This window comes from Brassica napus, chromosome A1, assembly GCF_020379485.1.
Source record: "Brassica napus cultivar Da-Ae chromosome A1, Da-Ae, whole genome shotgun sequence".
Classification (NCBI taxonomy): Eukaryota; Viridiplantae; Streptophyta; class Magnoliopsida; order Brassicales; family Brassicaceae; genus Brassica; species Brassica napus.
This window is the reverse complement of record NC_063434.1, coordinates 7,360,472-7,374,144: the sequence shown is the minus strand read 5'-3', so window position 1 is coordinate 7,374,144 and position 13,673 is coordinate 7,360,472. Positions and strand designations below refer to the sequence as shown.

Genomic DNA, 13,673 nt, shown 5'->3' with positions numbered 1-13,673 from the left:
AAAAAAAAGAAACAGAAGAAAACAACTGGCGTTGACTAGAAGAAGTTACGAGGCAGTTTCGAAAATACTAATAGTTTAAGGATTAAATTAAAAAGTTAACTTTAAATTTTAAACTAAACTCTTTAACTTTATAAAATTAACAAATCAGTCCTCTCCATTTTGTTTCTGTAACTTACGAGCCACAGTTCCAAATACTTCCTCCTTCTCGTTTTAGTTTCCTAACCAAACAGAAAAAAAAAAACTTAAGCTTGTTTGTAAACTGTCAACCACGTGCCTTTGCGTATGCTAATCCTCTTTTATTCATTTCCTCAAGGTAGCTTGATCTCCACTAGGCTCGTAGACTCTCAGAATAAGCAGTTGATATGCTCTTCTTATGTGTTGGCAAGGCTCTGTACCTTCTTCTTTTAGGTGTTCTTCTTACTACACTTTTATTATTCTGCTGTTTGTCCAAGTTTTGTGTGTTTGGTGCTATATCATGGTGATTTGTGGAACATTGCTAATGTAGGTTCTTCTGGAGTTCAAAGAGTATGCCATGCCACAGAAGTAGATGTTGATTTTGTTCGCGAAGGCTGTTCGTGCAATAGTGCCATCAAACTAGAACGAGGAGCTGAACGGTGCATCAGTGCTGCTTTACTTGAGTGATCAAGATCAAAGTCAACTATGTTGTTCAAGAGGCCATCATAGTCATCAAAGATATATTTAGAAGATATCCAAACATGTAAGTCGGTTTATCTTTCTGTGGCAACTTAAAGTGCTGTAACCCTCTTTAATCTTGATCATTCATAGCAACGTACAGGTATGAGTCCATAATTGCAACACTATGTGAGAGTCTAGACACATTGGATGAACCAGATGCTAAGGTAATAAACAAATTTGTTTGTGTGCTGCCAGAACCGTAGTAAATCTTATGTCAGTGAAACTCATACTCTTGCTATGTTGGAATCTTGATAGGCATTATTTATGATTTGGATCATTGGTGATATGCTGAAGAAGTCAACACTCGACTTGCTTGCCGCTTCAAACATGTTCTTCACGGAAGCCAAGAAGTGCTCGGTTTGTCAACCCGGTCTCAATATCTGCAGTCAAGACTCCAACCCCTGAGATAAGCTCCTCTTTTTTTTTTGTGTGAAGCCATCGAGATTCTCTGCAGGCCTTGACTTTGAGTTTTACAATATTAACCAAGTGATGAACGTTCTTGACCAAAAAAAAAAAAAAAAACAAGTGATGAACGTTCTTTTTGTTTTCCTTCATTGATGTTAATACTGATTTAAATATTAAAAAATGGAATTGTCACTTAAAACTATTTTATTAATATAAATAAATAATGATTAAAGCATAACAAGCTAAGAAAAACAATTTGAATGAAAAGACTTGTAGAAAAAGACCAAACAATATCCTTAGTTAGGCTAATGACTACATAATCTACTACCTTTTCTTATGAAACATTCGAGAATAGTTAAAACAATACCAGATAGATTTTTTATAACATTATTCTTTGCGATCAAGGATTGTGGCACCGGCTTCATTGTTGACAATTCCTCATTGCACGTAACCATATTTTCCAATGTACCTCCGACGTTACTGTTTACGCCGTCGTAATCCTTGGCTGCCAAATCTTTCAGAGCATGATCATCCCAAAAAAGAGAAAGGTCATACATCTCTTCGCATAGTTTGATTGTCTGCAAATCCGTCGTGTTGCCTTCATACAACTTTACTTCCTTCAATACATCCGAAACGTTTCGAGATGTATAACTGATCAAAAAGTTGGCGAGACCAGTAAAATCCAACTTTGCTATCGTAGGGTTTGGTTTTAGAACCTCAAAACAGAGTGTAGAATCGACATACTTCTTATTGCATATGGACTCGATCTCACCTTTTGTAACCATCATACTAAGTCTTGCATATGATTGAACAACAAAAAGTAAAACAATCATAAAACCCAGAAAGAAGTTATTTTTGATGTATGCAACCATCTTTCTTCTTCTAACTTATTTTTTGATAGGGTCAAGAAAAAAGCGGGACAACTTATGAGGATTTATATAAGGTCGACCAACTTAAAAATTTCCATTTTTTTGTCTCATGAATTAAATATGTACATATTCACAGATTTTGTTTCCTTTTTGCTGTAGATGCTAATAGATAATGTGCCATAATTAAATAGCAAAATTATGTGAAACTTGTGAAAATTTGCAGATTTACATTAATGGTAAAGGAAATAAAAATAACACAAATTTAGAAAGTTATTTCTTTGGAACACTCACAAATTTGGAAAGTATCACACAAAATTCTTCCTAACTTGTGGTTAAATTATTGTTTTCCCTTCTTTTTTTTGCGTAAACTTAAAAAAGTACCGGTCCAAATCGGAAAATTCGAATTAGCAAATTCAATGTTCAAACCACCGGTTTGGGTCAGTCTTAATTACTATATCCTACCCGCCACCGCTGCTTTACTTGAGTGATCAAGATCAAAGTAAACTATGTTGTTCAAGAGGCCATCATAGTCATCAAAGATATATTTAGAAGATATCCAAACACGTAAGTCGGTTTATATTTCTGTGGCAACTTAAAGTGCTATAACCCTCTTTAATCTTGATCATTCATAGCAACGTACAGGTATGAGAGTCCATAATTGCAACACTATGTGAGAGTTTAGACACATTGGGCGAACCAGAAGCTAAGGTAATAAACAAATTTGTTTGTGTGGTGTAAAATAGCTGGAAGCTGCTAGAGCCGTAGTAAATCTTATGTCAGTGAAACTCATACTCTTGCTATGTTGGAATCTTGATAGATGATTTGGATCATTGGTGATATGCTGAAGGAGTCAACACTCGACTTGCTTGCCGCTTCAAACATGTTCTTCACGGAAGCCAAGAAGTGCTCGGTTGGTCAACCCGGTCTCAATATGTGCAGTTAAGACTCCAACCCCTGAGATAAGCTCCTCTTATTTTTTTTGTGAAGCCATCGAGATTCTCTGCAGGCCTTGACTTAGAGCTTTATATTGTAAGTATTATTTTTTTATTCCTTCGTTGATTAATAATATTCACATTTCAACCAAAAAAAAACAAGTGATGAACGTTTTTTCTGTTTTCCCTCGATTAATATTAATACTGATTTAAATATTAAAAACGTGGCATTGTAATTTAAACTCTTTTATTAATATAAATAAATAATGATTAAAGCATAACAAGCGTGTTTCAAAAAAAAAAAAAGATTAAAGCATAACAAGCTAAGAAAAACAATTTGAATGAAAAAGCTTATAGAAAAAGACCAAACAATATCATTAGTTAGGGCTAATGACTGCATAATCTACTTTCTTTTCTTATGAAACATTCAAGAATCGTTAAAACAATGTTAGACAGATTTTCTGTGACAGTATTCTTTGTGATCAAGGATTGTGGTACTGGCTTTAACGTTGACAATTCCTCATTGCACGTAATCATATTGTCCGAGGCAGCTCCGGCATTAATGTTTACGGTGTCATAATCCTTGGCTGCCAAAGCTTTTAGAGCAAGGTTATCACGATAAAGAGAGCTTTCCTACATCTCTTTGCATAATTTGATCGTCTGCCAATCCGTCGTATTGCCTTCATGCAACTTTAATTGCTTCAACGTATCCGAAACGTATAATTGGTCAAAAAGTTGGCGAGGCCAGTAAAATCCAACTTTGGGTTTGGTTTTAGAACCTCAAAACAGAGTGTAGAATCGACATCTTTTATGTTGCATATGGACTCGATCTCACCTTCTGTAACCATCATGCTAAATCTTACGTATGATGAGACAACAAGAAGTAAACAATCATTAAAAAAAAGGGTTCTTTTGGATGTGTGTAACCATTTTTTCTTCTAACTTATTTTCTTGCGTCAAAAAAAGTTGGGCAACTTATGAGAATTTATAATGGTCGGCTAACTTAAAAAGCTCCATTTTTTGTAGAAACGAATTAAATATATAATATACACAGATTTTCTTTGATTTTCTTTCCTTTGCTGCGGTAGATGCTAATAGCTAGTATGCCATAATTAAATAGCAAATTTATGTGAAACTTGTGAAAATTTGCAGATTTACAATAATGTTAAAGGAAATAAAAATAACACAGATATGGAAAGTATCACCCAAAATTCTGCTTAAACTTAAAAAAGACCGGTCCAAATTGGAAAATTCGGATGAACCGACTCAATGTTCAAACCATCAGCGGTCTTGATTGCTATATCCTCAGCCGCCACCACATTTCGATGAATGTTCTTTTTGTTTTCCCTCGATTGATATTAATACTGATTTAAATATTAAAAATGTGGAGTTGTCACTTAAACTCTTTTATTAATATATAAAAATACTGATTAAAGCATAACAAGCTAAGAAAAACAATTTGAATGAAAAAACTTATAGAAAAAGACCAAACAATATCCTTAGTTAGGCTAATGACTACATAATCTACTACCTTTTCTTATGAAACATTCGAGAATAGTTAAAACAATACCAGATAGATTTTTTATAACATTATTCTTTGCGATCAAGGATTGTGGCACCGGCTTCATTGTTGACAATTCCTCATTGCACGTAACGATGTTTTCCAATGTACCTCCGACTTTAAAGTTTACGCTGTCGTAATTCTTGGCTGCCAAAGCTATCAGAGCATGATCATCCGAAAAAAGAGAAAGGTCATACAACTCTTCGCATAGTTTGATTGTCTGCAAATCCGTCGTGTTGCTTTCATACAACTTTATTTCCTTCAATACATCCGAAATGTTTCGAGACGTATAATTGATCAAAAAGTTGGCGAGACCAGTAAAATCCAACTTTGCAATTGTAGGGTTTGGTTTTAGAACCTCAAAACAGAGTGTAGAATCGACATCTTTTTTATTGCAAATGGACTCGATCTCACCTTTTGTAACCATCATACTAAGTCTTGCATATGATGAAACAACAAGAAGTAAAACAATCATAAAAACCAAAAAAAAGTTATTTTTGATGTATGCAACCATTTTTCTTCTTCTGGCTAATTTTTTGTTTGGGTCGAAAAAAAGTTGGACAACTTATGAGGATTTATATAAGGTATTCACAGATTTTCTTTGATTTTCTTTCCTTTGTTGCCGTAGGTGCTAATAGATAATGTGCCATAATTAAATAGCAAAATTATGTGAAACTTGTGAAAATTTGCAGATTTACATTAATGGTAAAGGAAATAAAAATAACACAAATTTAGAAAGTTGTGTCTTTGGAACACTCACAAATTTGGAAAGTACCACCCAAAATTCTTCATAAACTTGTGGTTAAATTATTATTATTTTTTGCGTACTTAAAAAACGATCCGGTCCAAATTGGGAAATTAGAATTTGCCGATTCAATGTTCAAACCACCGGTTTAGGTGGGTCATAATTAAATGAGTCGAATTAATACTCATTTTTGTTTTTGAAGCCATCGAGATTCTCTGCTGCCTTTGAATTTTACAATAATAACCAAGTGAGAACGTTCTTTTTGTTTTCCCTCGATTGATATTTATACCGATTTAAATATTTAAAAATGTGGAGTTGCACTTAAACTCATTTAATATATATATATATATATATATATATATAATGATTAAAGCATAAGGATGTTATTGGGAGGTTGATTCATGAAGAGTTTATGGATTTGAAAAGTTTATAGATTTTTGAAGAATTGGAAAGTTTTCATGGATTTTAACAAACAAGTGCATCCATATTTATAGAATGCATACAACTTTCATAGACTGTCATGGATTCATAATTACATTAATTTTTGTTATTGTTTATATAAAATAATTATATAAGAATATTCTTCTAGAAAATTTTCATATAATATGTGAATGATGTGTTGAAAATATATTGAACGTTAAATATATATAATATATCAATTTCCATGGTATTCAATCTTTGAAAAATCTGGGGTTTGTTATTTTATAATTTTTATGGTATTAACTTTTAGAAAGACAATACATATATATGAAAATATGGATTTTGTTATTTTATATCAATTTCTACGGTATTACTTTTTCAAATACATGTCAGATGTGCTATAATGCCACCATTCAATCTCTTTTTTATTATTATATATTTATGCCTTTTTTTATTGGTATAATAGATCTATATTTTTTATTGGGAATTTTTTTAATTTTTATCATCCAAACTTTGAAAATACCATCTAAAACTCTAGTATTTTGAAAGTAGTAATTGATGAGTTAAAAATGTACAGAATCATTGTTTCAATAACACAAAAGTTTAATAGAATTGCAAAATCTAAAAATACTCAACTTTTTGAATAACAAAAGATTCTACAATGAATTACAAAATCATACCAATAACTAAGGATTTAATGAGAATTATAAAATCATCACATCAATAACAAAAGATTTGATTAAGACTTTAAGAATCACTAAACCAATAACAATAGAATCTTTAAATTCTTCAAGTTCTTAAAAGTTGCTCTCCCACTAACTCCCCCTAAGAAAAAAAAAACATGAATGATAAAAAAAAAATTAAAAAAGACCAAACAAATGTCATTAATTAGGCTAATGACTGCATAATCTACTTTCTTTTCTTATGAAACATTCAAGAATCGTTAAAACAATGTTGACAGATTTTCTATGACAGTATTCTTTGTGATCAAGTATTGTGGTACTGGCTTCAATGTTGACAATTCCTCATTGCACGTAATCATATTGTCCGAGGCAACTCCGGCATTAATGTTTACGGTGTCATAATCCTTGGCTGCGAAAGCTTTTAGAGCAACGTCATCACGATAAAGAGAGCTTCCATACATCTCTTTGCACAATTTGATAGTCTGCCAATCCGTGAGTTGGATTCATACAACTTTAATTTCTTCAACGTATCAGAAACGTTTCGAGACGTATAGTTGATCAGAAAGATGGCAAGGCCAATAAAATCCAACTTTGGATTTGGTTTTAGAACCTCAAAACAGAGTGTAGAATCGACATCTTTTCTGTTGCATATGGACTCGATCTCAGCTTCTGTAACCATCATGCTAAATCTTGCATATGATGAGACAATGTTCAAACCACCGGTTTGGGTCAGTCTTAATTACTATACCTCAGCTGCTTTTGATGAACGTTCTTTTTGTTTTCCTTGGACTGATATTAATACTGATTTAAATATTTAAAAAAGTGTGGAATTGTCATTTAAACTCTTTTATTAATATAAATAAATAAAGATTAAAGCATAACAAGCTAAGAAAAACAACTTGAATGAAAAAAACTTAAAAGACCAAACAAATTCATTAGTCGGGCTAATGACTACAATAGATGCTTCCCTTTCTTATGAAACATTCAAGAATCGTTAAAACAATATTAGACAGATTTTTTATAACAGTATTCTTTGCGATCAAGGATTGTGGTACTGGCTCCATTGTTGATAATTCCTCATTGCACGTAATCATGTTGCCCAATGTACCTCCGACATTAAAGTTTACGCTGTCGTAATCCTTGGCTCCCAAAGCTTTCAGAGCATGATCATCCCAAATAAGAGAAAGGTCATACATCTCTTCGCATAATTTGATTGTCTGTAAATCCGTCGTGTTGCCTTCATACAACTTTATTTCCTTCAATACATCCGAAACGTTTCGAGACGTATAATTGATCATAAAGTTGGCGAGACCAGTAAAATCCAACTTTGCAATCGTAGGGTTTGGTTTTAGAACCTCAAAACAGAGTGTAGAATCGACATCTTTTTTATTGCAAATGGACTCGATCTCACCTTTTGTAACCATCATACTAAGTCTTGCATATGATGAAACAACAAGAAGCAAAACAATCATAAAAACCAAAAAAACGTTATTTTTGATGTATGCAACCATCTTTCTTCTTCTAACTTTTTTTTTGATAGGGTCAAGAATAAAGTGGGACAACTTATGAAGATTTATATAAGGTCGACCGACTTAAAAATTTCCATTTTTTGGTGAAACGAATTAAATATATATATTCACAGATTTTCTTTCCTTTGTTGGGTAGATGCTACTAGATAATGTGCCATAATTAAATGGCAAATTAATGTGAAACTTGTGAAAATTTGCAGATTTACATTAATGTTAAGGGAAATAAAAATAACACGAATTTGGAAAGTATCACGCAAAATTCTTCGTAAACTTTGTGGTTAAATTAAGTTTGCTTTCCCCTTTTTTGCGTAAACTTAAAAAAAAGACCCGGTCCAATTCGGAAAATTCGAATTAGCCAATTCAATGTTCAAACCACCGGTTTGGGTCGGTCTTAATTACTATATCCTCACCCGCCACCGCTGCTTTCGATTAAGCTAAAATGAGTTGAATCTTTTGGTGGATTCGATGATGGGAGGGAGATTTTGGCCGTCGGAGGTTGGCAGCACTCCGACTCCGATTCGTCGCCGCAGGCTAGCGACTATAAACATTTCCGGCGTGAATGTGAGTTCTCTCTCGAATTGAATTTTGACGATTTTCTGGATTCTAGCGATATGTTTCTGGTTGTGGAGTAGCCACTTTAAGTCGTGTTGTTTCATTTTGATTATGGGTTTTAGGGTCACGACAAGGATAGTGTAAATGATTGTTGTATTGGGTCAAGTTTTCTGATGAATTAAATTAATAATGCCTCTCTCTCTGTTGCTTGTTCCTAATATTGAAGATGAATCTGTTGCTTGGACGGCGTCGTTTGTAGCAAACTCCGAATTTGACCTGCCTGCAAGGTTGATTGAGTCACTTTAGATACATGTCAAGGAGTTTCACGTGAGAATATATTATTTTTAGTTTAATTGGCTAAGGCCATCATTTCTCTCTAGCATATTTAGACCAAGATGTGATCTCATCCTTTGCTTCATTTCAAGATGTGTGATATTTGTTACTTCCACTTATACTTACGTTTCATTATGTTCTTGTAAGACACATTTGTAAGGAAATGATTCTTACTTAGTTATTGTATCTGTACTATCTCTGATTTTCTCCCTTTTCTCTGAATCTCTGATGGGCATTTGGTTTCTTCAGTTTCCAACTAAGTACTATTTATATGGCTTGAGTCCAAGTTTTCTTACCACAACATTAGTTATGCTTTGACAACATTGGTTGGTCACATTCTGTTTACAGATTACTTTACAACTAAGTATTTATATGGCTTGAGTCCAAGTTTTCTTACCACAACATTAGTTACGCTTTGACAAACATGTACTCGATCAAACAAACAACACGAACGATGATATCCTGTTATATATCAACCACCAAGTCATTTATATTTTAATAATAATAACCTAATAAGTCATCAATTAAAGTACGAATAACCACAACTCCAGTAGAATTCAGCCACAACTAAGCTTATATTGTAAACAATTAAAGTAAGCATATTATAAGCATATATCCTTATACTATAAAGTGATCAGAGACCGGTTTCATACGGAACTCCAGTAGTATTCAGCCACAACTCCCCATGTATCAGTTGACCAACTGTAAACCGTTCAGCTTCCTTTGGATCTTGTATTGCCCTAAATCCTTTCCATGTCACACGTTCACTTGTGTTTGCTCCAGGGCCATAATTACCAAACTCCCCATAGTATATAGAAGGTGAAGGTTCTTTGCCGATGTCCCATGGATACCAACCGGCAGGGTCGATATGATCATCGATAAATGACTCCATCACAACTACTGTTGACATAACACCCCAAGGACGACCAAGATACGTCTTCACCGTTGACTTGACAGGAGAAAGATCCGCACTTGCGGTTATGTTGCACCGCTGTAGTGTGAATCCTGATTTTTGGTCTTGAGTGTCGCGGTTCTGAGCCGTCACCATATTGCTCTGTCCGTGATTAGGCTTTCGTGCCACTATTTGACAGTACTGAAACACAGCCGGCGCATGTCCGAATATGAAATCAACTGTTCCGGTGATGTAGCTCTTGCGGTAGAACTGGCTTCCACTAAAAGCGTAGAGAGTGTCTTGATAACCGTCGATGCGGCAGCGATATATGACGGCTCTTTCAGCACTCACACGTAGTGCTACGGCCTGAGACTTTGAGGGCCCCGCAGTGTTCTGAAAGCAGAGATCTTGAGCCACAAATCCGTCTCCATTAACGGCTGCAGAACAAAAATCCAAACAAAAATCAAAAATTGCATATGAAGAATGGTTTGGCTAAAAAACAGGGAAAAGGAACAATACCAACTGTGGCAGAGAAGAATGTTTTAACACCGTCTTTCTTGTTAAGACTCCCAGTGAGTATGGTCCAATCCTGGCCATCTCCAACAAAGGTGATGTTTGTTTTTGCAACCCCGATCTCAACAATCTCCGAGTAAACCCCTTGTTTGATGTAGATGATAAGTCGCGTGGGGCTATTCTCCGGAGCAGCTCCAACCGCCTCCTTTACGGTCACATAGTCACCAGAACCATCTTTTGCCACGACAAGGTTGGCGTTCATCTTGAGTACCTACAGAATAGTTTCACAAAGAAACAATTATAAGTTTGATCAGCTAGTCAAAGTCAATAGAAGCATCTGTTATCAGACTTCAACACAAATCTACTATTGACAAAATTTCAAAACATATTACCACATAAGTTTATCATGCATGATCAAATAAAATGGAACAGGTTATGGCAGTATTTCAAAACAATAACAAGTTTGATCAGCTAGTTAAAGTCAATAGAAGCAGAACAACCAAAATTGAAGATTTATCCGTCGAGAAAAATTTCAAAACATACTACCACATCATTTTTACTATGCATGATGATTATATTGATAATAAAATCTCCCCTGCAAGATCAAATCCAATGAAACAGGTTATGGCAGTATCTCATAACAATAACCCTTAATGACTCTCCTGATGTACTACTGTAACACTAATGGGTTTATAAATCTCATCAGAGATACAAGACCAACTGTCTTAAGGAACAAGATTATCTGGTTGAAAAGAGGCATATTGCAGCTCGACTCTCCACAAAAGAGGCTTAGCCAAAACAGGAAACATCAACAACTTGTTACCTCTGTGAGTGCAACAACAAGCGCTTATACAACAAACTTAAATCATTTTTGTGTTCTACTAGTGCTTATACAATGAGCTTAGTGTAATATAAACTCGTACCTCAAGTATACCGTGAACTAGTTAGTGACCTCAGCTTTGACAGCTACTTTAAGTTTTGCCTATTAATGTTTCATGAACTTAACATTTAGTAACTTCAATTACAGTTTTTTAATGAAAAATTGAATAAGAAATAAGTTTAAATTTTAATATACGAAAATGTTATAGAATTTAATAGTTTTATGAAGTCACTGAGAAAGCGATGTACAACTAATAAACAAGTCTTTACCCTTTTTAGTTAATTAATTACCAAAACTGTCACACTGCTCTGATTTTCTTTGCTTTGTCTTCAAGCTCATAAAAACACAGAGTTCCTAGTTTTCAGAGATTATCAAGAAGCAAAGGAGAAGACATTGAAACAAAGACAAGAGAGACAGATATGGCGAGAAACAGTTTGCTTTGGAAGGAATTTTTATGTGATCATACAATAAACATATTCGTCGGTTCTTTATAAACATATTCTTCGGTTCTTTATAATGGGCCTAGACTCTCTATAAAAAATTCTTAATGACTTCCAAGTTTTTTTTTTTTGTAAAATGGTCAAATCTCATATCAAAACGAGCAGAAGAAACTCAATTCATTAACACATCACACATGCAGGGGTTTATCAAATGTAGAATAAGATCATTTTTTTTACCTTGGAAGTTTGGAGGAAATTCTTCTCGATCCATGAAGGAAATTCATCAACAGCCAAAGCCAAGCAACTTGTGAAGATCATGAGAAAGATTAAGGGTTTGGCGAACATCATTTTTGAGAGAAAGAAGAAGTGTAAATGTGAAAGATGAAGGGTTTGGTACTTACACATATATATATAGTAGCATAGGTTATACTTATACCTGTATATAACTTGTGGAAACTGTTAAAGCTGTATTAAGTAGCTTTTATATACAGGTATAATTGTATAACATACATATTATGATATTAACGTACGAAAATACATATTATGATACAAAACAAATACTTATGAAACATTATTATAAAATCGTATTCAGACGTTATTGGAATACTTAATACTATATTTTGCATGCATGCAAGAAAAAGAAATAGACGGTACTGAATTTTCTGTGATTATATTTATAAGGGTTGGGTTGATTCAGATTCATGAGGGTTTTGAGTTTTCGACCGCCTAAGTTTAAGTCCTATTTGGAAAATTTTAAAAATCAGGTCGGGTTTAATTAACAGATTTAATGTTCTTTCATTTTCGAGTTTGAATTTTTCCGGATATTTTATTTTTTCCGGTTTTTGTTTTTTTTTAATAAAAAAACTGGTTCGAGATTTTTGGATTATGTTCATAGAGGCTTTCATGTATTCGTTTGGGTGGAATTTGAATATATGTGATAAACAAAATATCGCCTAACAGGATCCGTTCAGTTATGTTTATAAATCGGTTCGGTATTTTTGGTCAGACGCGGATTTCGGGTTTGATTACTTTTCCGGTTTTCCCCATCCTAAAATCTATAATGATTGGCACACAAATTTTCATGTTTGTGAATGATAAATTGATAATACAATGAATAATTATGAAGTCATGCCTAAAGGATAATTTGTGTGCGTTACAAAAAGAAATATAACTATATAAGTATTGGTCAGCTTGCAATAATATAAAGCATATGTTTCTTGCATATACTAATTACGCACTATTTTTAATCTAAGCGGCGCTATCCAACTAATCGATTGCTAGATTTTAAGCTACTTCTAACAACATTTTAAGCACTTTCTGAAGAATCCTTATGGAATGGAAATCAAACGGATAATATAATACTAAGCGTATACGATGAGTATAGTAGATTTATGATTTATCATTACCGGTGCTTTGATGAAACGCAGAGAATGGACCACTGACACCTATTTTCGTAGATTAATGAAAGTCTTTCTGTTACAAAAAAAAAAATGAAAGTCTTTATGTTATGATGTATGACTAATTTATGCAGTAGCCTAGGTATACTTAAAATGTTCACCAGTTCTTCTGTTAGTTTTCGTTGTTGTTAACTTTTCCAATTTCTTAGTCATCCGGTATTTTTTTTTGTTAAAGGGTTTATATTATTAATTATTTAATTTTTATTTTTTAAACTATATTTTTATAAAGTTATGTCACCTAAACGAAGAGCAATGGATGCCGCCGCATTATGTGTACCCAATTAAATAAATTCTCAGTTGTAAAAGTATCCAGGTTCAAATTTGGATCATCTGTAGTTTTATGCATAAATTTTTGTGTCTAGTGTTAGTTCCAGTAAATTTTTATATACAGAAAACGCAATTGGTAATGATGAGACCTATAGATAGTTTATATAGACAACGTATATAGCTACAGTCTTCTATTTCTGAATTTTAATAAGGATAAAAAGATAATTTACATACGACAATTTATTGAATAATGTTTCTCAAACAGTTTTTGCTTATTTTTTCAAATCAAGTATATATATTTATAAAAAGAAAAGAATATTTTGATTACAAAAATTACAAAGTTTGGTAAGTATCACTATAATCTGATAAGAACTTGTTTAACCAAAAAAAACCGTTGTTTTACTGCAGTAAAGAAATTAATTTAATTTGTGTCGTAACATTAATAAAGATTCCCTGTCAACATCTACTTGTCTTGTATAATTTTATTCAACCCCTAAAC

At 33.3% G+C, this 13,673-nt stretch overlaps 1 protein-coding gene and 1 long non-coding RNA gene across 2 annotated transcripts; one reads left to right on the top strand and one right to left on the bottom strand.

Moving 5' to 3' along the window:
- Positions 1-8,283: 8,283 nt before the first annotated feature.
- On the top strand, positions 8,284-8,937 carry LOC125578443. The gene is made up of 2 exons (XR_007316557.1): positions 8,284-8,401; positions 8,619-8,937. It is a non-coding gene; the product is annotated as an uncharacterized LOC125578443 (long non-coding RNA).
- A 347-nt stretch (positions 8,938-9,284) lies between these two features.
- Positions 9,285-12,139, bottom strand: LOC106358853 (probable pectinesterase 56). The gene is made up of 3 exons (XM_013798650.3): positions 11,688-12,139; positions 10,137-10,401; positions 9,285-10,054 (listed from the first exon to the last, which is right to left on the bottom strand). Exons 1-3 carry the CDS (start codon positions 11,853-11,855, stop codon positions 9,360-9,362), a joined length of 1,128 nt encoding a protein of 375 aa, XP_013654104.2. The 5' UTR covers positions 11,856-12,139; the 3' UTR covers positions 9,285-9,359.
- Positions 12,140-13,673: the final 1,534 nt, after the last annotated feature.